General features: G+C 40.6%; 4 protein-coding genes across 9 annotated transcripts in view; 2 read left to right on the forward strand and 2 right to left on the reverse strand.

Moving 5' to 3' along the window:
• The window catches only part of LOC104426634, a 28,873-nt gene extending 27,669 nt beyond the window's left edge, over positions 1-1,204 (forward strand). For 3 of the 5 annotated variants that reach the window (XR_005547588.1, XR_005547586.1, XR_005547589.1), the window contains 2 exons: positions 501-714; positions 803-1,204. Coding sequence is in view for 1 of the 5 variants with exons in the window: in XM_039304635.1 (XP_039160569.1) it covers positions 501-566 (66 nt within the window). In the remaining 4 variants the exon portion in view is untranslated. Of the gene's footprint in view, positions 1-500 lie in introns of all 5 variants that reach the window. The other 2 variants (XR_005547587.1, XM_039304635.1) reach the window with 2 other exon arrangements.
• Positions 1,205-1,786: 582 nt separating this feature from the next.
• Positions 1,787-8,344, reverse strand: LOC104426636 (ETO1-like protein 1). The gene is made up of 6 exons (XM_010039761.3): positions 8,175-8,344; positions 7,362-7,651; positions 5,548-7,269; positions 4,166-4,457; positions 2,991-3,300; positions 1,787-2,237 (listed from the first exon to the last, which is right to left on the reverse strand). Exons 2-6 carry the CDS (start codon positions 7,490-7,492, stop codon positions 2,017-2,019), a joined length of 2,676 nt encoding a protein of 891 aa, XP_010038063.2. The 5' UTR covers positions 7,493-7,651; positions 8,175-8,344; the 3' UTR covers positions 1,787-2,016.
• A 7,496-nt stretch (positions 8,345-15,840) lies between these two features.
• Positions 15,841-18,539, forward strand: LOC104426637 (protein LIFEGUARD 2). Its single transcript, XM_010039762.3, has 4 exons — positions 15,841-16,248; positions 16,374-16,487; positions 17,713-17,870; positions 17,970-18,539. Exons 1-4 carry the CDS (start codon positions 16,002-16,004, stop codon positions 18,174-18,176), a joined length of 726 nt encoding a protein of 241 aa, XP_010038064.2. The 5' UTR covers positions 15,841-16,001; the 3' UTR covers positions 18,177-18,539.
• A 795-nt stretch (positions 18,540-19,334) lies between these two features.
• LOC104426638 (VAN3-binding protein) lies at positions 19,335-23,443 on the reverse strand. Of its 2 annotated transcripts, none has more exons than XM_039304964.1 (7): positions 23,017-23,443; positions 22,465-22,590; positions 21,110-21,512; positions 20,544-20,783; positions 20,415-20,464; positions 19,974-20,031; positions 19,335-19,830 (listed from the first exon to the last, which is right to left on the reverse strand). In XM_039304964.1, the coding sequence occupies exons 1-7, from the start codon at positions 23,413-23,415 to the stop codon at positions 19,622-19,624; spliced, it is 1,485 nt and encodes a 494-aa protein (XP_039160898.1). In that variant the 5' UTR covers positions 23,416-23,443; the 3' UTR covers positions 19,335-19,621. The 2 variants fall into 2 exon arrangements, with proteins under 2 accessions (XP_039160898.1, XP_010038065.2); XM_010039763.3 differs by having other exon boundaries at positions 21,110-21,539.
• Positions 23,444-25,092: the final 1,649 nt, after the last annotated feature.

Below are 25,092 nucleotides of genomic sequence, written 5' to 3' on the forward strand. Positions count from 1 at the left end.
TCTCTTTAATGGCTTTTATATGAGGTCCTCAACAAGTATCTTGGAAAAAGTTTCACTCCATATCCAGAAAATGGGAAACTTGGAGGTTTCTACTGGTCCTCTTCTTGCTTTATAAAATTCTTTGGTTTTTTGGCTTACTCTAAAGAATAGCTGAAATAGGAGAAAATTTCACAATTTTGAGAACCATTTTGTAAGGATTATGGATTCTTGGCTTTTACTGCAAAGTCCTTATCATGAGAGTTGTTTTTGTAAATTTTTTGGTATACCTGTGGTCCTTTATGCAGGAAACATGCAACACTTGCAACGTATCAGGAATTTTTTTCAATTTTCAGATTGAGCATATGCACTTTCAAAATACTCATCATACTGAAACTTTCTCTAAGCATTTTGAATTGTGATGGAGAGGACATTTAGGTGTAATTGTTTGATTAAAATCAGATCACTTATAACTTCAATTCCTACATTGTTGGACATACGTTAAAATGCATACTGAATTGCAGGATGACCGATTCAGCATTGATGAAGCTCTGCAACATCCTTACTTTGAGAATCTGCGCAGGACATGAATTATGGGAAGACTTGAACATCCGAATTATGAACTTATGGGCTCTTGTTATCAGAGGGATATGGTATGGATTACCCTCGCGGTCTGCTGATTCAACATGCAAGCAATGTGCCCCACAGAAAATAAATCGGGAAATATGCGTGATGATGGTAATCTGCTTCACCATTCAATTTGTTCACTGCTTTCTACCAGTAGCATGCGACTTTTTTTTTGTTGAGACGTCCGGGAACATTTCAGCAGGAAAATACCTTTGCAGCGGCAAAAGGAGATTGTTATATGTTCATTCCCTCGCAGACGTCATTGTACGGCCAGGCAAACAGTTTGCAGCAACTTCCGGCATACGTCTGTCGACATCCTCACTTTCTGCTCATTTTTAAATGCCCACGGTGTTCCTGATACGGTGTGTCACCGATATACATCTTCTCCATTCAAAGCCAATGATGCGAGTCGTCAGTGTTAGCTTTCTATAGATTGTTACATGAGCGTGTGCCTTTGTGTACTTAGCCTTTTTTTCTTTTCTTTTCTATTTTTGGGTGGATCTCTGTGTAATATTACGGTGTTGTATAACAACTCGACAAATGTACAAAAATTCTATTTCCTGCTGACATTCTCAATAAAACTTACATATCGTCATCATGATCGGATGTTGCTCTTCCTGTGTGAGAATATTCAAAACATTCCGTTTCAACTTTGAATGATGTCATTGCAGTTTCTATCTCTTTGATCTTAGTAAGTTCATGTTGTCATCTCTAAAATACATATTTCAGCTTGTAAAAGCACCAGACTCGTCGCTCGCCACACGTTCATTAGGCCAAGCTGCAGTACATAAACAGCAGAGTATGAAAGCTATGCGTAGCCAGGGTCATCTGTCCGTCGGAGTCGAATGTCTTATAGACCTCCACTGTTAGTCCTATCCCGTGGTAGTTGGACAACCGGCATAACTTCTTACTACTCTAATAATTATCCTTCCATAGGGAGATATTTCATCAAGAAGTAATGAAAAAACTCCATTTTCCCCTTATTCCCTTAAGTCAACCGGACATGACTAAAGATCCGGATAACACAAACCTACAAAGCAACTGCAGGTGGGATGGGAACTCCGATGATGACATTGCAAAGCCAAAGAAAGAAACCTGAAGGCTTGTATTTTCCTCTCTTAATATATTTAAGCTGTTTAAGCACGATTCATCCATTTTGATTGGACATACGCATGAGAAAGAATTAGCAATGCATTAACCGACTAAATAGAAGAAGGATCGTAACTTTCTCCGCTTCATTTGACATTTTCCTCACATACAAATGGAGCAAAATGAAGAGAACATATATAACTTACCAAAATCCATTAATAGTGGCAGAAAAGGATACAATGTGGTCCTACAGGATGATCAAGCGCACTTACTGTACACGATGCGTTGAAATATTAGATGCACTCTCTGCTTCCCTGGCCAGAATTATGGCTCATGGCTGTTTACTCGGCTGTGAAGCTCCAGCATCTCTTGATGGTATGGATCGACACAGAGAGCTGCTCGACAGTCTCGGAGGGCACCCATGACATTGCCAACATGCTCATGGAATGCTGCCCGCAGGTGTAGGAGGTGAAGGTCGGCCTTGAATGCAATTGCCCTCGAAACTTCGGCAATAGCTTCATCTTCCTTTTGACTATCCATTAGTACTGTCAATTTCAAAGAGAGCGAATAAACTCAATTTCCGTTTGAGGTGTTGATTAATCTCACAAGATCATGGAATGATATATTTGGACGTTCAGACTACAATTCAGGTGCATGAACAAGTATAATTTACATGTTACACTCAATAACAACTAGTTATGTGAAAGTGAGCATAAGCTACTATCATCTGAGAAAAGTAATGCATTAAAAAAAAGGGACAAAGTTAAGGAGTTCACAAACCAGCTGAAAACAGCAAAAACTAGGGATCAAGATTTCAGGGATCTTGATATTAAGCATGGTAGGGGAACAGGAGGGAGAGGTGGGTTGGAGGCCTCATTGAGTAAGTTCCAAAGACAAAAATCTCAGGGAACCAGAACGACTAACTGGATAGTGGTACAAAAGAACAGAAACTTCAGTTATCTAGAGATCATCTGAGTCAAAAGAAGAATGATAACACGTGCACTAACTCAAACTAGGGACCTTCAGGGATGACCAAAGTAATAGATACTATGCATCCATAAAGACCAGCATCACTGTCAAAAACTCTAATCCTAATTATTTGTTATCAAAATGCAGTAAACGCATTGCATAATAAAGAAATTTCAACATCGGGAAAAAAGTAGGATGGAATATCCCTAATGACTATGCTCATCTAAGGTCACCTTAGGCAGTGTCTGTTCAAGAATATGGATATATTATAAAGAACTAGTGTGGAAACACCTATAAGGTATGACACAAAGTTGAGGTAGATCAATAACCTGCAGCCCGGTATCTGTATGGATAGACACGAAGTGGGTCTAATCTGGTAACCATCTCGAGGTCGACCATAGCGAGTTCACGATCAGAATATTCAGACCTCTTCTCATACGCAGATGCATTATTCCTTGCCTTCTCTATCAGTAGTGACATCTCCTTGTATGCTGCAGCTTTGTCATTTTTGAGAAAATGTACTCGAGCAAGCCCTTGATGGGCTCTTGTGTGCCTGATTTTGAGAGCATTAATATAGCAATCAGCTGCCAATTCCAGCTTCCCACAGTCGACGTAGATACTTCCGAGATTGTTCAGTGCCTGGCAATGTGATTAAGTTCATAACACAAAGACTAATGAAGATCATAGAAGAAAAGCTTGCTGTGTCTCTTTAAGCAAAGTTAAAGTGAAAATGTAGCCCATGAGTTTGTAGAATATGAATGCTTTTAACTGGAGATTAGGATAAAAACTCTGCTCTCTTCTCACATGCACAGCAACAATAACTTTCTACTATAGCAGGTAGCATCTGTCACAGATAAGATAACAGTAGTCTGAGCATTCGATATTGAGATCTAACAGCTATTGCAACATCCACCAGATTTTATATGTGATCTAAGCAAATGAGATAACAATATCTACATCATGTGAGATTTGATTTTACACTTTTAACAAACATCATTGCCATGACCAAAACATGCAGGAAGCTAAAAAGACAGGATAAAACACTTCTGGAAATTATTAGCGACAGTTGTGAGTGGAGCAAATAGTTACCATTTAGTTCAAGTGTCTAAGTGATATTGGAAAGTCATAATTTCCAGCGAAAGCATACAGGCTACATCTCCAGTGGTACAAAAAGCAAATATATAACATCGAGTCAGATTATCTATTGATATCAGCCACTTCTTCCAAGGACGCAGAGTTTTTATTCAATACATTCAGCAAAACAAATCAAGATGCTCAATGTCTATTAAGGACAAATAAATTGCTTTATGCGCTAAAATTGTCAAATATAATTTGTGAACCCGTCAAAAGAACTGATGTGATTATAACAAGCAACTTGATGACCAGGAGGGAAAGAACACACTGGAAACGATGTTAGAAAGGAGTAGACATCCACTGAATGAACTACAAAGAAAAGGAAACCACTACATATATAGGGTACATACATTGGAACCAGAAAGCTTACCTGACCTTTGCGAAGCCTATCTGAGGGGCACTTCAATGCATTTTCAAGAAGTGAAACAACAGTTGACGAACAAGATGTATCCTGGCTAGAATCTGCCAGTGCATAGGCTTTTAGGAAGAAGGCCTCAAAGGATCTTGTGATTTTGATAGACTCCTCAGCCTTTCGAAGCCCTTCCTCACAGTGCCCAGTGTCATATAAGATCCAGCCTTCATAAACCAGGCGCTCATGTTCACTAGAGGCATGCTGCCGGGCTAAATGTAAGCTTCTCATAGCTGCCTCAGGGCAATTCAACCTGATCAAAAGTGCAATGAATTTACAGTCATATGTCATCCAAAACTCCACCTCTGTGTGTGTAGATAAAGATATAGCATAGAATAATGCTAACAGGAATAACTTAGAAAAAGGGTGAGAAGACCTGGATTCAAAAGAGGCAAATCATGTAATATACAGGAAAGGGAATGAACTATGTGGTGGGGAGCTAACACCAGAGGAACAAATGCACAAGCCTTGTAGGTTTTTCCAAAGCCAAGATTCAAGAGAAATGAACAAACATGTCCAAGCAACTGCTCCACAGATAATCTCAGAAAAATCTTCTCAGAAGCATAAAAAAACAAGGTACTGTCAAAGAGCGGGAAGATGTCTGTCTTCCATTTCCATATTTTCATGCCTCCTCTTCTGGAAATCTCTCTCTCTCTCTCTCTCTCACGCACGAGCGCATGTACACACACACAAGAATAAGCTACCCTACGCATGAATTTGTTCCAATGACCCTACAAAAGGAATTCCTAATGAAGTGTTGTCCAACCAATATTGGTATATACATAAACCATTTCTTCTAATGATCCCACAGTAAGGACGGTGCTCTACAATTCTGCAACAGAATTCGAACCATCTAAAAAGTTTGTGTAATTTTCTAGATAATCTAATAATGGTGAAATGAGTAATTTTGGTCCAATAGTGATCACTTCCTGGACAAGCAATACGCGAGCCATATAACAATCTGCCGAAGAAAGACCTGCATAAAGAGATATATGGTAGGATTGAAAGGAACTAATAATCTCGATGTCTTTTAAAACAGATTTTCTCAGAGCCAAATGCTTTAAGCTGAAAACAATAGAAATGACTTTTCTGGTCTCCACCTCAAAGAGGTTTCCAATCCAAAGTCTATTTTTAGGGAAGCATACACAGAAAGATTAACATCCACATTCTCAAGAATAAGACAGATGAACTCAGAAATAATTGGATGTCTCAGAGATTTAAATCTTTGTAAATCTATGTATTTGCAATTTTTACACTGAAATGCATAAATAACCACTTATGCTCACATAAAAGCTTTATATAGGTACGATAAAGTGCTCGATAGATATGATGCAGCAGCCTACCTGAGGAGGAGGAGTGACTGTCTAAAGTAGAGAACACCTTTTGGTGCATCAGATTCAACCAGCATCTGGTAAATAACAGAGAGTGAACCAATATCATCAACTGAAGACCACCGCTCATACAATTGCATCCAACAATCAGCTGTTGTCCAACTCTCAACATGCTCTCTCACAAGTGTGCGCAGTTGGGATGCTGCAACCCGTCCCTCAAACATCCTATATTCTGGAGAGAGAGTGAGAACTGCCTGAACATCACAAATTGCTGATTGATGATCCTCTAGGACCAAGTAAAAGCAAAAACGGAGTTCCAAGCACTCTAATGCAAGTTTGAAGCCAAGGATCCGATTGATCTCTGCAAGTGCACCTTGGACATCTTGTTTCCTCATTAAGGAAGCAGCTCGATACATGTAAGGATAAGGTAGAGTTGGGTCCAACTCAGTTGCTTTATTGAGGTCTTCCCATCTCGTATCTCCATCACAATACAATGACCTCTCCTGGTGCATCCATCCCAGTGGCCTACAGCTTCCAGAGGAAATAATATAGCTGAGCTTGTCATAGGCCCCTGATTTTTTACCCTTCAAGAAAGCTAGTCTAGCCAAGCCTGCAACTGAGTATATATGACCTGCATTAACAGCTGCCTCAAAAAGACGCTCAGCTTCGTCATACTCTTTCCTCAGAAGCCTGACACATCCCAACTGATGGAAAGCCAGCAGTCTCTGCCTCTCAGTTTCAGCAGACTCTAGCAATTGCTCCAGGAAACAAGCAGCTTTATCTGACTGAGGGTCAAGGTTCATAGAGACTTCACTCAGTAAACAGTACAGTGAAAAAGAAGCTGGCCCAGCCATGACCAACCTTTGTTGTCTGTTAGCAAGGCTAAATATTTGCACAACCCTGTCATCATTTAAACAATCAGGAAGTTCATGCAAAAATACTTGCAAGCATGAAGCTGCAAGGACATGGGAGTTCTCTTCAAGAGCGTATTCCATGAGTTCTACCGCATCATCTCTAGAGGATACAAAAGCTGCAAGTTTCCTACCACATGCGTCTTTTAGTCTTTCACAACAGAAGCGATTTGCGAAGATGAGTATTTCCAGTAAAAGATTCGGAGAAACTTCATTCAAATTCCCAGTCATGCTAAACTCATTGATAGCTCTCAAGCCTGCAGCGGAGATATTGTTCTCAGACAAATCTATGTCCTCTCTTACTGATTCTGTGAAGCACCCATTAAGCATTGCTTGAAAAGGAGCTGAAAGGCATGCCATTTTCCACCTATCACAGACTATGTTCTCGTCTCCAATTCTAAAAGTAACACTCCTTGAAAGTTTATTGTCACTAGACAAAAAATATTGACTAGAACTCACATTTGTATCCTCTGGAAGCATTGAGGCAACATCTATATGGCCAAACTCTTCTACGCACTTGCCGCAAGTTGCGAGCAAGTCAGCAATAAGCTCCTCACCTTGTTTTTCATACTTCAGCCATGCACCGAAAACAATTTTCTCGTGCACACTGGTGGCCTTCTGCCATGCAGCACGGAGGCTTCTCCTCATCAATTTGATTTCTCCCAGACCTCTAAAGACCTGGAACTTTAACAAATAGAGATTCGGCCTCTCCTCGGGAGCACAAGTCTCGAGTTCTTCATGAATTTGTGACAAAACTTCTACATAATCAACTGGCTTAAACAAAGGCAGTATTGACGGCTCGGGGACCTTGATGAGAGATTCTCTACAACAATTACCTCAACCATAAGACATTGGCTTTTAAACACTAGGGGAAGTAAGAATTCAAAACTGAAAATGAAAATTAGAGGGACTTACATAGATGAAGAAAAACAGCACTGAGGCGAAGATTTCGACAGCTTCCCTCTTTCGACCTGAAGCCAAGACTGCGGATTGAGCGCATTGAGCTGCGTCTCTTTACAGGACTCAGATGGGAAGAAAGTCCTCATTGGGCATAAGAGATGGAACCACTCCCAGATCTCCACAATAACCAGATGTACTTCTCATCAAACAGTCCCGCACACAAAGAACGTCCACATCGAAACCCCGTCACCAGAAAAGCTTGCCCCTTTCGATCATGAACCGCTAGGCCGAGCCGAGATCACAACCTAAGCCACCAAACACCAAGAGAAACATCACAATCACTAGCTCTGAACGCCCTACGAGCTCAACCCAAAATTCGAACCGAAAATCGATAATTCAGCATCCCGTCTTCTGAAAGAAGCCGCGATTTTTGAAAATTCGACGCGGAGAAGTCCGCAACCCCGGAAACAAAACAAAAGAAAGAAAAGAACCCAAGAATGGCATCCGAACGCGCTTTGCTTGAGCCTTAAACAACGATCGATGGTCACTTAGAGCTGACAAAAAGATGAACAGTAGAGCTCAACCTAACACTACATCCCCACAAAAGAAGGCAAACGGCAACCACTCGCAGTTATCAAAGATCTCCACCTAAAAAAAGGAAAATTAAAAAACACCCAACAAAGCAAACATCATTTTCCCCCGAATCAAACTCAATCTATCCCCGACAGCGACGGCAACAGACAACGGAAACCAAAATCGAACAAGCACAGTACATAAAAATCCAATCTTTATCTTCTAAAGAAGAGAAAGAAGCAAGGAGAGACCTACCCTTCTTCCCTCGGGCCGAGCACGAATCGGAGCACGACGGAGCGGACTGAAAACCCATGAGCGATCGGGCGGTTTCGGAGACAGAGCAGTGAGAATTGAACGTTTTCCCCCAGGCGCATATGCATCCACTTTCCGCTTTTTGTTCGGTAAATGCGAAAGTTGTCGCCTTTTTTCCCTTTTCTTTTTATTTTTCAAATTTATTAATTTATTCAATTTTTGGTCGGAGAGAGAGAGAGAGAGAGAGAGAGAGGTACAGGGGTGACAGAAACTGAAGTGAAAAAAAAAAAAAAAAAAAAAACATTCAGCGCTGAAAAAGCAATAAATTAGCGAGGAGAGAAGTGGGGAGGTCGATTTCAGATCCGGGGGGGCGGCCAGGAAGACGACAACATGAGCCACACGACGGGGTGGCGATGCGTCGTCGTTTCGAAGGGGCGATGTTTTGGACATCAACCGAGATGCTGGGAGCCATTTTGCTTGGTTAAGGTAGTTTGGTCTTTTCACTTTTTAGTATTTTGAGGTTGATTTTCTTTTTTAATACTGTTCTAATTCTTTGGATGGATTAATTAGTGAGTAATTTGAGTCTCTTAAAACCACCGAGCCAAATCAGAGGGCGGGGCCCCTGCCCTTAATTTCTGGAGCTTGAGGTGATGAGGACAGGAAAGGGGATGAAAATGATTTAAAATGATGGGTTGCTGGTCATGCCCAGCTGGGCTCCATTGGAATCCCAGCTAATTTGGTGGACTCAGTTCTTCACCCACACAAACTAGCACCAAACGAGAATAACAACAATAATAATAATGACGATTCTCACGGGTAGCACACCCACACACCCACAAAGGAAAAAGAAAAAGAAAAAGGAAATAAAGAAAACCTGATATTCTATGGGGCAAAGTGGTGTCCATGTTCCATTCCTAATTATGCCACTTTTACTATGGCATGTGATTAAGTTTACTTAATGTGAGCAATGATCGACGGCGAAACCAAAGGTGGTGTTAAATGGCAGATTATATCATTTATGGACTTATGGATTAAAAGGGAAAGTATAGATAACTAAGAATGTAGGCACTGTTTTTTGAAAGGAATTTCATGAAAAACACTAAATTTCTCGAAAATGTGAAAATCTTACTATTAGAGTGTCTCTCTTGTTATTTGTTCATATCAATAAGTTTGAGAGGGCAAAACTTTCGAAGTATCTATTCCATTGCTCTAAAAAAAATTTGAGTATTATCTTTTCTGCATAACTTTTTAAGAGGAATCTTATGAAAAACACTAAATTTCTCGAAAATAGAAAGAATCGTGTTACTAGGGCATATCTCCTGCCATTCGTTCTTCACATTCAAGTGTAGAGTGTTCATTCAAACTATTTTATTTAGGGAGCGTGTAACAATTAGGCAAATTTCGTCCTCATGAGATCCTCTATAGATTAGTGGATTAAGCCAGGATGCAAGCCAAAACTCGGGCAAGCAACCCAAGTAAGGATCATTTTGCATCCGTGATGTGAGCAAACGAAGACCTATTGCGAGTGTAATTTACATATACAAGTATGCTACTAAATTATTAAATTACCCAGTGGATAAAAAAATTATTACATCACTCATGAGATTATTCCCCCCCGCCGGCGGAAAACAAAAAGCATAGGGCCTGACTTTCAGAATTTCCGAATTATAGAATTGCAGAAATCCCGTTAGTAAAATCCTTTTTTTTTTAATTTATAGGAATAACACACTAAAAATTTCAAATCGTTCGTGCTGTGCTTAGTTTAATGTCACAATTTTTTCAGTCACTCGTTTAAATTCCTGTCCGTTCAATTATGTGATTCAAGTTATTTTGGTCACTTACTTATGAAAAAAGCTAGCGCAGCATTGTATGTGATTTGCCGAACTTCCATTTCTCGCGTGTTTAACGAACTTGCGAATAAATTCTCATTCTTTTAGCACTGAAATGATTTATACAAGAACAAAACAGACATGTAGTTGGTAAAATACTTCTAGTCTGAGCTTATTTCATTAATCAATTAACAAGGCAAACGACTCAATTGTCGCTTTCATATAACAAAATTTCATCATTGAACGTGATTTATTTTTATGTATCTTTATTTTATTTAAATAATATATATATATATATTATATAATTGATGTAGATTCATGATAACGTTATTTTCAAATTCTATCGTAATAATGTCATTTCGTTTTTTTGCATATATTCAAGCAAAACAATGTGGGACATAGGGATGTACATTGGTCTAGTCCAACTCGTGAATTGGACCAAATCAAATCAAACCGACTGGTTCTGATGATTCTCAAGAAACCGATAATAATCAGTCTAGTTCCTAGTTCCACTTAAGGAACTTGGCCGATAGACCGGTCCGTATTAATTATTTTTTTAATTTTTTATTCTGAAATAAACCCAAAATTAGTAAATTACATTTCGATTTTCATGGAAATAGAGTAATGACTTCCATATATGTAGGAGCAAACAATATATATTTCTCTAAAATTTTGTCTGTCCTATACATACAATCTTTTATTATTTAATAAATATTAGCACCACACCCCCGAACAAACATTTATTTAACGAATAAACTGAAAATAACACTCTTATTATTATTATTATTATTATTATTATTATTATTATTATTATTATTTATGTTGAAAAACTCCCACTTGTATGGAATAGAGGAAACCCCAAACTAAGAAAGAGAATCATCGATTTTCAAACGGACTTTGAAACTGGCCCAAACTAGTCAGTTCAGTTCTAAGATAAGGTGAGCCAATTCCCGGTTATACAAATGAGGAATTGACTATGCTTGATCTAATTCTAGGTTCTAGGGTAGAAACCAATCTACCTTAAGACCGGTCACCCTCAATTGAATGTACATTGTATCTTATATAATGTTTGTCCTCTTTTTACTAACATGTTATAAAATCATCTTGTAAAGTTACTTGTTATGAGTAGGTTGTAATGGGTGATTTCCTTCTTTTGGCGAATCCTACTCTTGTATTTTCAAATCTTAATTTTTGGAAACGTTGCAACAAACCCGAACCTCGCCGCTCGTTGGGCTTGCCATCTCACCTTATCATGTTTCCAACACTTAGTAACTTCATTATTTGCGTCCCTCATATTTTGACAATTTTTTGATGTGAAATAGCTGAAACCTACCGACCAAAAAAAGAAAAAAAAGAAAGCTGAAACCTTTCAAGATATAGTAATATTAACACGTGGATCCACCTCTATAGATATTCTTTAAAAAAATTAAAGTGAAAGTAAAAGAATGGGAAAAGAAAATAGAAGGTGGACAAATAGACCCTAAATCTACGCGGTGGCCCAAAAGAAAAAGAAAAGAATAATCCCAAAGTCACAACTACACCACCCATCACATTTGCATGTAATATTCATGACATTCTCAATTTATTACTCTAGAGGATCTATACTTTTCTTAAATTACAATATGCATATATAATATGAAGTTGCAATAGCCAAAAACATCATTGTCACCGCGTAATTGAGGTGGGGACACCAAAAGTCTGCGTTTTGGCTCCATTCCACTACTGATTGTCCCCAGCAGCAATTGAAACAGTGAATCGGACAACACATCGCTTTGCTGTTACTCTAGTGGCAACTCAATTTCAAGATGCTAAGAAAATAAGAACAAAAAGAAAAGAAAAAAAAGAAGGAAAATTTAAAGAATGGAAGCATTGGTTGCACCTAATTTGAACGTGAGTGACGGAATGCATGGAAATTTCGGTGCACGCAGTCCCAAAAGGGTCACGTTCCTTTCCTTCCCTGCCCGACCTCGGAGAGGCAACCTTGACCGTTCATAGCCACCCATTCCTAAGTTCGCAAGCTTCTGAAAATTTAAATTTCTACGTTTCCGGTTTGGTGGCCACGTTTTCGCCCGGCTCTCACGTATTTCGACCTAGTGATTTCGAGGGCGTACTCCTTTATATTGATCCAGTGCATTCGAGATCTTTGCCCATGGAACACTCTCACTGAAGCTTACTCCCAAAATCGCACAAAAAGATGGTCGAACACTGTTGTCATCTAAACCGACGCCTTATCAAGGTTGCACATGCAAATTTAATTCATGAAGAAGGACTATATTATCTGCAGTCGATCTGTTTTCTTTCTTATTCTTTTTTTTTATACTTAATGTGCATAACTAGAGACCTCTATGCCGTGAAATTATATCAAAAGATGAATGAATCTAGTGTGAATTGTTCTCGTTTGGGGTCAAGAGTTCAGATATGTATGACTAACATGGGCCGATTGGTCATACTCCTTGCTTCCTCCTATCTCAAACTTATCATGGTGAGCTGGGCTAGGCCCAGGGAAAAAGTTGAAGTGATTTTCCTCTTAATGATCGAGGTGGGCCCTCGACAAGTTCTGGTGATTTTGACGGGTCCAACCTTCAGCCTGCACAGGCATTGAGCAGTATGTCTCATAACATTATCTAGGATCTTGTTAGCCCGTTGTCCTAGAACACTTGTTCACCATACTCGTTCAAGTAAGTGTTTCTATCCTCAATTTACCAGTTACACATAACAAGGCGAGAACAATTGACGTTGGAAATGAGAAAAATTCATCTATTTGGGTGTTTAACATATTCTTATTATCAAAGAAATTAGAAAGCTTACTTAATTTCATCCTCTAAAATTGGCCTAGTTAGTTGGGGCATTAGAGAATTGCCAACTCAGGAATTATAAGTCATATGTCCAAGTCTTGTCAATTGCGTGCAAAAAAAACTATGAATTTCAAGTCACATGTAGCCTTAAGGGCATAAATTTAACTGTCTCGTAGACCTTTAGGATGTTTCTTGAACCTCTAACTAATAGGATCTCTATACTCAGGCCTAAATCATTAAAAAGAAAAACTTAAGTTGCAATAGTATAAAAAGGGGAAATGATTTTAGACCCAAAAAAAAAAAGGGGGGGATTACCAAAAATGTGCTAAACCTATCATATAAATGTCAATACAATTTTGAATTATTCTATATAGCTAATTAAGCCTTAAACTTTTTGACAATTTGTCACTCTAGTCTTCCTGGCCAATTTTGACGAGAAATTTCTTATGTGGATGCTAATCATTCTATATGACAGACCAATGTTGACAGGGAGAATTTATTTTTTTTTTTTTTTTTTTATAAATTCTTTTTTAGAAAATGAAAATGAAAATGAATAAAAGGAAAAAAAAAGAAAAAAAAAAGAAAGGAAAACTATCAAAATTTGTAAAAAAAGTATCTACATCAATGCTAGCCGTATCATATAAGACGGTTTACATTCATATTAATGGTTTTCTAATCAAAATTTGTCTTAAATGATCAAAACATTTAGGACTAAATTGGCCAAGTTAAAATATTTATAATTAAATCGACATCTATACAATAAATGACATATGACACAAATGTTCCATCAACTTTGGTCTAATACATAATGTGATATTTAGATTTTAAATTTCTTCTATGTAATTCCTAAATTTTAGCTCAATATGCAATATGATCCATAAATTTTAAATTTTCTCAACATGGTCCTCGAACTTTTAGTACACATTCAATTGTACATGGACCACCGAATTTAAAGTTTATGAACTACAATGCAAATTAGGTCAACATTGATCACTTGTGTCAATATCCCTATAGTAAATTTAGGATATTTTCTTTGTAATTATCCCCACCCCCCAAAAAAAAAAACCAAGCTGAACATAATCGAACCAAGATTTCGGTTTAGTTTGGTTTTGGTTCAAATCGGATTTTAGTTCAGTTCAGTGAATTTCCTTATCGGTTCAATTTAGTTCAGTTTTCTAAAAAAACCGAACCGAGCTATTTATACCCCTGCATATAAGATAACAAATTATCCCATTTGATGTTTGGCGATATTCTCTGAATGAGATGAACACAAATACATTCAGATAAAATACAAGATGAGAAATTCGGTCTAAGAAACGAGATAAACCTAGATTGAATTATAACATTTAAAAAACAATATAGATGGCTCATGCGAGGACATCACCAAAATAGTCAATCACTACCACTTTCGACCACAACAACATCATCGTTGCCTTCGACTAGGCAAGGGGTGACGGCGATCGCGTTTTGACGAGTGAGCGTGAGAAGGGGTTGAGGGACAATGTCGTGCTAGGTCTGCATAGATGATCCTTTCCACCCCCAATTGCGTACGTCCTTCCCGTTGAGCTTGACTTTCGCGCGTGACCCGCAAGCTGGTTGTTCACCCATTGGTTGACATAGAACAGCCAACACACCTCTGGCTTCTCGGGGACTCCGCTTTCAAGCATTGAGTTCCACTTGACATGCATGCATCAAGAATGTCGTAACAGTACTACGTGGCAGAACCTCCTCTCTCTCTCTGCCATCACCTCCTTTAGCTCCTCCATGATGGAGGAACCGCTTTCTTCGGCGATGAACTCCGGCCGTACAATCCATGGGAAGTGGGTCCAATTGTTCACGAGGCCATCTTGGAATTATGTGAACTCGTGTCGGTGGAGAATCGTCGTGCTCCGAGGTCGACTTTCCACGTACATGATCGGAAGGGTTTGAATCTCACATCGGAGGAGCCTATAGGAGATGGAAATTTCGAATATTTTTAAAGATTGTTTTCAAAAATTTCAAATCTCATTTTAGGCTACACCAAACATATGATTATATATTTTCACAAGGTGGGGATATTTGGAGGATTCCAAATCATCTTTATCCAATCCTATTCCAATCTGAATCATCATCATGAATCGCAATCGACCCTTTCTTTAACTAGATAAAATCGGAATTTGCCATTTGTAACTTTAATTCGCCTAATTTAGTTTGGGCTTGGGCCCATTTCTCGACCAAAAGCAAAACTTAATCAAGCACCGTCGCGATATCATGACACGGGTTTGACATTCTTTACTAACACGCCGTCTTGTCCGATAATCATCGTCGTCCTCACCAGAACAGCGGCGGAAATTGGATAGAAATTTGCATTTATCTGGAAAATTCCAAAAAAGCCGGGACCCACGAGGTTATGCCCGCCGAATATCACGTTTAATTTACGAATATTCGGATAATATAATAATTCCAGAAGATACGTGAAGGGCAGCCTCCTTAATGGCCAAGTCACCCCCGGCCAACTTGACGTGACGTGGAGGAATTCAAATTTGGTCAAAATTTGTGGCGGTTGCAATATAACACAACCATTAATTTAATAGGCCCAATAAAAAGCACATTAATTTCGCGGCTTTCAAATTATTTATTGCACATGGTCATACTTCCCCACATAGGAAAGTGGAGATAAGATCTCCATCTTGTCAAGTTAAGGTATGATTGATTTAGTTTTAAAAGTCGGTTTTAATTTTAATGTTTTACAAAAAATAGGACAAAAGTTTGAAGGTAAGTGATAAATAAGAGTAGAGTAGAATCAACATAAAAATTACTTATAGTGCAGATTGATCGAATTCATGCTAATTTTTCTTAAGAAAAAAATGGATATATATATATATATATATATTAACCCCTATATTTTAGCAAAATTATCCGTATAAGCTAAAATTCAAAGTAACGATTTTCCTTAATCATTTTTTCGTGCGACGTCCGTATTCCGCCACGTGTCCCCTGCGAATCCCTCCACGCGAAGTATCCCGAACTTTCCCTCTCTCCTTAATTAACTCCCTTCACGCCCCCCCTCTTTTTCATCGTCTTCCTTTCTCATTTTCAATCTCGCTGGTACGATTCTCGCGGAAACCGCCCTCATTTTCTCTCGCTTTCTCGGCACTTTCCCTCCATCGAGAAAATCCTCATCCTCCCCCCGTTCCGAGAAGGATCCGCCGGAGCAGGCCCCGATCATGTGGGCGCAACCGCACCGCAAGGACGTGGAATCGGGGGCCCGGCCCCTGTACCCGATGATGCTCGAGAGCCCCGAGCTGCGGTGGGCCTTCATCCGGAAAATCTACTCCATCGTCGCCCTCCAGCTGCTCGCCACCATCGCCGTCGGCGCCGTCGTCGTCTCCGTCCACCCCATCTCCCGTTTCTTCGTCAGCACCACCGCCGGCTTGGCGCTCTACATCGTCCTCATCATCACGCCCTTCATCGGTGCGTTTTCCTGAATCCCCGCGGTGGGACTCTTCTCGTATTTTGAAATTTCTCCCGGCGCGCGGCGATTGGCGCCGGTTTTGAACGGTTGAGTGACGGTTTTTTTTATTCTTTTCTTGCGGCAGTTCTGTGTCCGTTGTACTATTATCACCAGCGGCATCCTGTGAACTATCTCCTGCTCGGGATTTTCACGGTTACCTTGGCGTTCGCGGTTGGATTGACGTGTGCATTCACGAGCGGTGAGCCTTGTTCCTCTTATTTGTGTTTCGGATTTTCGTTACTCGCAACACTCGATTGCTTACTGGAATAGGGCATGGAGATGGCATCTTTGATCCAATCGCGCAGATAGGGTTTATGTTTCAACTCTCTCAAAATGGAATCTATTCCAAACATATTCGCTATGTTGGGAATATTCATAATATATAGATTTCCGGAAGCTCGCGATTAAGTTGAATCGCAAGAGGGAGAGGATTTGGAGTGCAGATGGAGCTGTAAATAAATCTGCATAGAGAACTTTAATGGAAGAATGGAGGTGTTTTCTATAATCAGGAAAACACTATCTTCTCTGATATCTTGGTTCCTCAAGTTTAGGAAATTCATAATCTGTGCATGTTTATGCCTATTGAATACATAAAAAATTTAAGGAGGTGCGACAATAGATTCTTTCTATTGTTTAAGAAGCTAGAGTAAGTGTTGTGGAGATGAATTAGGGGATGTGAAATGTGGTACCTGCAAAAGTAATTCCAACTTGCATATTATGGTTTAGATTGGATGGCAAAAGACGGGGCCATGCTGCCTGAGCAAACCGGTTAATGGCTAGATATCGGTTGTCGATAACTAGCTATTATGGGGTTGTGGTGCTGTACTGATAGCCTTTTGCTTTGTGCTTGATCGCCTGTACAATGGTGAGTGCTTGTTTGATCAAAGCTAAAGATTTAAGAGTAGGTTTTGCATTTGTGCCCCATCTTATGAAAAAGTTCGTGTGCTTCTTTGATTAGATAGTAGACTCCTCTATATGAGTAACGGGTTTAGTAGACAAGTGCATCCAGAGCACTAACTAAGCTAAGCAGGAAAGGAAAATACACCTTTCGAGATACTTTGTAATTTGAAGTGCACATTTAAAACGGCCGACTTTTAAAAAAAGCATATTCAATAAGGCTTAACTAGTGCATACTGCATAGCAGGACCCAAAGTGATCCGGCCCTTTTCCAGACCCTGCACGGTGGGAGCTCAATGCAATTGAGCTGCCTTATTTTTTTAATTCATTGAGGCTTAACTAGTGTCCCCAGGGAAACTCTATAGCATTTTCCCGAAAAATTATGGTGGTGGCGTCTTTGTCTCTTCCTTTTGGAGTCCCTTTTTCAATGCGATTTTCGATGTAGGAGGTAGCATCTTCTTCTATGTCTGTGCTTGTTAACCAAGATCATAAAACCTCATCATTTATGCTGTTTTGAATGGTAACAGGGAAGGTCATACTGGAAGCCGTTATTTTGACTGCTGTGGTAGTCGTCAGCCTTACTCTCTACACGTTCTGGGCTGCTAGGAGGGGTCAGGATTTCAACTTCCTTGGACCCTTCTTGTTTGGTGCTGTCATTGTGCTTATGGTGTTTGCAATGATACAGGTATATGAATGGAACAATGTGTGTACTAAGCCATCTGCTTCACAAACTTTTTTTGTGGAGAGTAACTCTTCTTTGTGGTGGTGTTGGTTGTGGCTGCAGATCCTCTTTCCTTTGGGCAAGATCTCTGTGATGATATACGGGTGCTTGGCCGCACTCATTTTCTGTGGGTACATCGTCTATGACACAGACAATCTGATCAAACGCTACTCATATGATGAATACATCTGGGCTGCGGTTTCACTGTACCTCGACATTATCAACCTATTTCTCGCTTTGTTGACCATCTTCAGAGCTGCTGACAGCTAGACAGTGTTGTTCTGATCCGAGTATGTCTTTTCTTCACCCCTTGTTTCTAGATCTCTCCTTCCACCAAGTGAACATACCAAAGGAAAAAAGGCCGGTTAGTCTATGTTGATTGTAGGCAATGTTTGAACTATATCCATTTTCAACTCATCTTTTGGTGCGACGCAAGCATGGGTAGCAACTTTTCCATGACAAATATCGGATGTCTATGCATTGCAGCATTTTGTAAGTTTGTGGGCATGGTCCATGAAGTCTTTAAGTACATATATGGGATAATGTTCTTCGATTGCCGAGATGTCTTTGGGGAATGCGGCAAATTAAATTATTTTTTGTTTAGAGACGAGAGAGACTGCGGCTTATAGATGACGCGTTGTTTTCTTATGTAAATTGAGCGTGGAAGGAAGGGATCCATCTCGTGAAGAAACTGTATACTAGCGCTGAGAGCTTTTGGGGGTTATCATAAACGTGGACTTAGCTTAGCCCCCGTTGAAGGTACCCCGATGCAATTCTCGAGAGGAATCACCACATGATTGCGTACGTGATGATGTACATGGCAATGGCTTCTTCCTCCCTTCGTCGGGAATCCCGAGCTATTTTTTCAGGTCTCTTTTTCTCCTCGTGTATCAACAAAAGGAAGAAATGAAAGAGAAAAAGGAGAGCTTTGCTAATTTTGACGGGGGGGCGACCTCTGCATGCTCGGAGAAGAATTCATGTTCACCGTTTCCCCGAATGAACGTGCAAAGCTAAATTCACTCGGAGCGAGTGCATGACCTCCGCAATTTGAAAAACGAAGTCACGAGACAAGCAACGATTGTTGTTTGTTGCGATGGTGGTGTCTTGTTAATGTTGGGCATGCTTGCAGTTAACTTGTGGTAAATTTGAAGTCAGTGATCGAACGTTGACCGTGTTATCTTTACAAATTTCTGCACGATTGAGAGATAGATGCATCCTCCCTTGTCAAACCATTCAACTAGTTTTGTCCCAGCATACGATAAAGCAGTCTCGGTCCTCGGCAGAGTCTGAGTACACTGTTGAATCGTTGAGCTGGTCCCCTCGGCCTCTCGTTGCAGAGTCGATCATACTGTAAGAAGCTGAGAGCATCTCTTTATTTCATATCAAGGGGATGCTCATTTGGATATTATCAATGGACGAAGTGAGAAATTCATTTCCATACATATCAAATGTTTCATCCTTCCATATGAAAATCCACAACGAGTCCATCTCAAGGCATTCGTGTATGTCAGTGTTCATGATGCTTCGCCATCTGGGGATGTCGCGAAAATCCATAGACATGGCGCATTCAGAGCAAACCTATATATGCTTAAACCTAGAGTCCCGCCAATTTAGCTGCTTGAGACGATAAGTAAACCTCAAGCAGAAAAGTGAAAAAAGGAGAATATCTAATAATGAAGATCAAAGGCTTCCCACTGTGAACGTGCAAACTGAGTTCAAGAGGTGCTCTTTCTTTCAGCGACCATAGACAGAAGCCTCGTCACGCCTTGTGTCCAGATCTCGTATTCCCGTCTATTCTTGCACTCAAACTCTACAATGCCCCGTGCTGCTGTCTTGAGTCCGAAGTAGCGGCGTTGTTCGCCACCGTCGAAGATGTGCCTCCCAGGCCACGCTGGCACATCCTTGTAGACTTCCACGATGACATCTGGTTTTCCAGCAAAGGGAATGGTTAATATGGTTTGTTGAATTTATTCTTTTTTCTAAAATGCTTTTCATTCTTCCCTGGATCTAATTGAATCAAAAGTTGAGATCAGGAAATGTATGATATCTGATGCAGGAGAGACATACTCTTGTTCTTTTTGGTTATGCTTCCAGCTACATGTTTGCTCTTCATCTTTAGGACAACCTGAAAAGAGCGTCAAACTCAGATGAAGATACGATCTGATGATGAAACCGGAAAAATCCTGTATTGTCGAAAACTGTCTTGGACATCGGTCATATTTTCCTGCAGCTAGTTCAAGGATCTAATCCTTTTGAAATTCCTGATTTACTAAACGTCAACTATATTATGTGCGCTGACTGGCATTGGATCGACTGTAGCGCCCTCTACAGGCAGTTCCATTCAACAATGACAAAACTATGACTACATCCAGCAATCGATAGATTAATTTCGTGTTTGTAGCTCTTGACTTGTCCTGGATTCAAGGTGCTAATCATGATAAAAATGACTAGGGGCTTTTCACAATCACAATACTAAGTTAAAACACACTCGAAAAGAGCAGCACGAACCTGGCCGCTCTGGTTGATATAGACAGACACAATTTTCCAGTGAAGATCACCTGCACCGCAAAAATCCAATCAATATGCATATGACTCCCCAGTATTATCATCACCAGATTTCCAGATTCGAAAAGTGACCTTTACGTGTGCGCTTCAGAAGCTCAGTTCCCTTGGCAAGAAATTCCTGGATGCAGACTCCGAGAAAGTTATCTCCAGCCACAACAAGTTCCCCGCTATTGCCGAAGCTAGGATGATTGCTGTTTCTATTGGCTTTACCGCTGCATCCGATCCCGACCCCCTTTTCCAATGGCAACACTGCTGCAATATTCCACACCTCCTTCGCTGTTCTAGCCTTAAGTGTTGCTGCTCCACGCAAAGCTGCTCGGCAAGGACAAAAACCCCATACTGCGTAAGCACTATGTAGAACTCGAGAGTAAAATAGATTCCATTGAAAATAATTATTGTGTATCCGTAGTCTCAATTGTTGATTATTTTACATATGGTACATATTTCTTTTGCACGTCATCTTGCATTCATGGTCCTAAGCAATCCAAATGATTCCATAATTCGTATAAGACCAATCTTAAAATGGTGCTCGTGTATATGATCTAAGAACTACGCAGCTGGAGCGTCCTTCAGATTCGTACGATACAGCTAATTGCATGATTAAACTGTTCATGGTCTTCAGAAAGAGCCAGCAGTACCTGTTGCTGCAGCAGCAGTTAAGGTCGTGATATCGTCGTGTGAACGGACATTGACAGCGGAGCTCACAACGGAAGCCAGATGGTCACGCTCGGCTCCCATGGTCTCTGCGGCCTCCACACACTGCGCCGCCACCAGTGTTGCGGCCGACGCCACTGCCATGTCGGTCTTCGCTGTTTCTTCATTCTTTCTCGAAGATGAGGAGGCAGCCGTAGCAGCTGCAATCGCTGCTACTGCCGACGCCACTGAGGCGACGGAGACGGCAGCGTGCAGCTGCGCATTTTGGACTCGGGCTTCCTCTTTCTTCTTCTCTCTCCTGTCCTTCAGCCACCTCCCGACCGTTCTCCCCCCACCCGGTGTAGTGACGGTGCTGGCAGTGACGGAACGGCCGCCTGTGAGTAACGGCTGCAGGGTGTTGTGGGAGCGGAAGAACTGCCATCGTTATACAGTAATCGATTACGAATAGCACTAACTTGGTATTAGAAACATCGATTAATGCATTTATCTGAGAACACTTTGACAAGTTATTTTGATTGTCAGAAAACATGTCAGCGTCCAGGAATATGGTTCTTGTTTTCAATGAATGACAAGAAATGCGTCCAGAGTTATCGTGGCAATTGCAGCACGCCAATGTCTGTTCAGAACACTGTTGCTCAAGATCTCCTAAAACATCGAATATCTCATAGAATTCCTTTCCCTCTTTTTGATGTCACACTTAAATGGAATTTGAGCTAGTTTTCACGCATCATAAAAATCGACATCTCTAATCAGATTGAGTGCGGGTCGCTCTCAGTGCAAAGGATTCATGATGAATTACAAGCCTTCTTGCCAGAAGTTGTTTTCTCGCCACGCAAAGGCTTAGTCATCTTACCAACTCGACTGACTTTTTTTATTCCAGAGAACTTGACTTATTTCGTCTACGGAAGGTGGCAAACCGCAAACCTTCTTTGTGAAGGCAATATTCAAAGAGCCACGTTCGTGCATTTTTCATTTTTAGTAACTAATTATATCCCACGTCTAAAACCCTTAAATGAAGGGAAAATACCAAGAAAAGCTAATGTATGAAAATCTTAAATATCGTGAGATTTACATGAGAGGCTCACGTGAGACCCACAAAATCAATGGTTGTGATTCACTCTTTTCATTCCAATTCAATAGTAGATTATATGTCTTGGGTTCCTAACCTAATTTAAGTTTTGAGTAATCTAATTACAATCTCGAAGCAGATGAATTACTATCAAGAAAGAAGAGAACTTCCCAATATAACAAAAAAAAAAAAAAAAAAAACTCTGCAGTTAAAAGCAGTGGAAAAGACAAATGAAGAAACTGTATTGCGGGGAGAGAGAGAGAGAGAGACCTTAACGATGTCGTCAAAGTCATCGGGAGGAGAAACGGGAGGGCTGTCCTCCGCCAAAGAACCGCCGCCGCCATTCAGCGGGCCACTGCTATGAGAAAGCCTCCCGGACGTCAATGGAGACACCTCCTGCAAATTTCAATACCCACTTTAAAACCACAGCTACTTGACCATGCTGCAGCTTTCTTATTCACACGTCAAGCAGGAGACTCTTCAGCTCGGAGTTTGAATGCAACAGTTCATATTGTAGACGAATCTTTCATCACTTAACTCAAAAAGACCGTAAACATATGGAACCTAAGCTCATTATCTGCCGCACTACCTATGCACGTAGTCAAATCAAACATTGAGACAGAGTAATGACCGAAATAGCATGAACAATAGCCAGAACATAAACACAAGAGGCAACGCCTGCATTCGACCCTATGGCGCGTCCTTTGACACTGTGTCAGAGCGGAGCCAGTAAAATTCTTCAGTAGAAGTACAACCGTATAAATGTAGCAATAGAACAAAAGAAACTAAGTAGAATGCAATGTTTAGCATCCCAGTACTCACCGACTGCGACATTATGCGTTCGAGAACGAGCTGCGAAGTGGCGGTGGAATTGAACGAGAAGCGATGGTTCGCGGGGAGAGAGCTCGCCAAGTCCTCGACGATGGGCTCTTCGTCGATCATCAGCTCTTCTTTAATTGTCGGAGTCGCGCATGAGGAGACGTTGACAGACTTGGAAGAAGCCATGGAAGGAGTGGTGGCGGAGGTAAGAGCGGGAGGAGGAGGTGAAGAAGGACGACGATGGTGTCGAGCGAGAGCCTTGCACACTTCGAGCGCCGACACGCTCCACGTCCTCGACAGGAACTCCATCGGCTCCTTTGGGCTCTCCAATATCTGAGCTCCGCCCGCGTTCGCGAGCTCCGGCTGCCGGCGGGCGTGGCGGTGGAAGGTAGCGGCGTCCATGGATGCGTGTGTTGCGAGCACTCTTTGTCGAGTGGGGTTGGCGTTTCAAAGCAAGTAGATATATAGAGGAGGGTGATTAATTCACTGGGGCATATGTTTGGACCCTCGGTCTTATTTAAGGACTCACATCACGTGTACCATGTTCACGTGAATTAGACTCGCGCAATAATATTTGTCCTGTCAAGTGATGAATTTCAAAAAAAATTTCTAGCGGGACCACGGTATCAGTGGTGGAGATGTATTTAGTTTTATACGATTTATATAGACCGCATGATTATGGGGCACTAGGAGCTTACTTGTAGAAGAGAATTCGCCACTGAAAACCTTAAATTATGTTCACTAATATACCAATATCCAAACTTTAACTGTATTATCAAAATTCCTAAACCCATATCAATGTGACAATAATATATACTATCTCCTACCAAAAGCGCTCAATTTTGCCTACTGTGATACCAATACTCAATTTTTTTTTTTTGTTTCGCCAATATCTCGAACTTTTGTGTCGTAGTGGGTATAATTTAGGGATTAATATAATGCAAAAAAATCGAGATATTAGTGTCACGAAGGGCATACTTGGTCACTGATATCACAGTTGGCATAATTTAAGATCTTAGTGGTATTATTGTAGGGTGACGCGAAAAGATCAATTTCTAATCAATGCATCAAATTTGGTTAAAAAAAATAGCATGTTATGTTCATATATATAAACACTTCGTCCTTGATTATATCAACTTTGGAAATTGACTTTCGTGTCTTTAAAGTTATCGTCTCCCTAATATTTTCAATGTGATAACTTTAGTTTTGCAAATTTGATTTCTCGTGGCCTCCAATCACAACTCATCACCTTGTTACAACATGTAAACTAACCCATCATATGAAAAATGGTGTATGAGCCATCAAGTCCCAAAAGGAGTGCTTTGAGTAATTACGAGAAGGGGCACCAATTCGGGCGAATGTTTACTAATGAATTACTCAACATTGATCAACAAGGTCTCTTCTCATTCGACTAGGCATGTGAGTTAGACTAATAATTAATCGGGTTGGATGTGCAATTTTTTGTCCCATTCTATGATGTAGTGTCTATTTTTTGTCATTTCCTATGGTCCACGCAAGTAGTTGGTCAAAGGAGGAGGAAAGAAAGGGAATCAGCCAATGGCGGAGAGGAAGCATGTGGTGGAATTGTGCTTTTCGATCCTGCGGTGTGCCTGGCAGAGTCGCCAGCGCTGCTGCGAAAGCCCCACCTTGATCTTGATCTTGGTTTAAGAAAGATAAACAAAAGAGACTCGAGGATTATGCTTTTCCCATAGAGGTGCATCAAAAGATTGACAAGTTTAGCTACTTTATGGCCTTTCACGAGAGAATAAAATTCTCTCTTTTCAGACAATATCCTCCATAAAAATGAGGGTCTCCGTACTTTTGTGGTAACAAGAATGTTTTACTTTGTTGTCTTCACTCGCATAAGTTCCCCCTGTAGCTGTTAAAGCACTATCCTGTGAAGAGCCCCATCGTCCCAGGGAGAAGATGCGGAACCGGACAGGAAACTTTCAGACCCTGTTGAGTTTGACCTGATGCTGGCTGAGGAGAGGGATTTGAATATGCTCCCAACAAACGCCAAAAACGAAATCGCACGTCGTTGGCTGGAGCACTTGGCGTTGTCATAAGACCCGACATGTC

This window comes from Eucalyptus grandis, chromosome 11 (genome assembly GCF_016545825.1).
Source record: "Eucalyptus grandis isolate ANBG69807.140 chromosome 11, ASM1654582v1, whole genome shotgun sequence".
In the NCBI taxonomy this organism is placed as follows: Eukaryota; Viridiplantae; Streptophyta; class Magnoliopsida; order Myrtales; family Myrtaceae; genus Eucalyptus; species Eucalyptus grandis.

Bases quoted from the DNA above. Each gene is read 5' to 3' on its own strand.
- LOC104426636 (XM_010039761.3), bottom strand. From the start codon at position 7,492: ATGAGGACTTTCTTCCCATCTGAGTCCTGTAAAGAGACGCAGCTCAAT. The intron at 7,270-7,361 runs GTAAGTCCCTCT...TAATTGTTGTAG, and splicing joins TGCTGTTTTTCTTCATCTAT to AGAATCTCTCATCAAGGTCC. The intron at 4,458-5,547 runs GTAGGCTGCTGC...ACTTTTGATCAG, and splicing joins CAGTCACTCCTCCTCCTCAG to GTTGAATTGCCCTGAGGCAG.
- LOC104426637 (XM_010039762.3), top strand. From the start codon at position 16,002: ATGTGGGCGCAACCGCACCGCAAGGACGTGGAATCGGGGGCCCGGCCC. The intron at 16,249-16,373 runs GTGCGTTTTCCT...TTCTTGCGGCAG, and splicing joins CATCATCACGCCCTTCATCG to TTCTGTGTCCGTTGTACTAT. The intron at 17,871-17,969 runs GTATATGAATGG...TTGTGGCTGCAG, and splicing joins TGGTGTTTGCAATGATACAG to ATCCTCTTTCCTTTGGGCAA.
- LOC104426638 (XM_010039763.3), bottom strand. From the start codon at position 23,415: ATGGACGCCGCTACCTTCCACCGCCACGCCCGCCGGCAGCCGGAGCTC. The intron at 21,540-22,464 runs GTCTCTCTCTCT...TAACGATGGCAG, and splicing joins ACTTTGACGACATCGTTAAG to TTCTTCCGCTCCCACAACAC. The intron at 20,032-20,414 runs GTTCGTGCTGCT...CGCTCTTTTCAG, and splicing joins ATATCAACCAGAGCGGCCAG to GTTGTCCTAAAGATGAAGAG.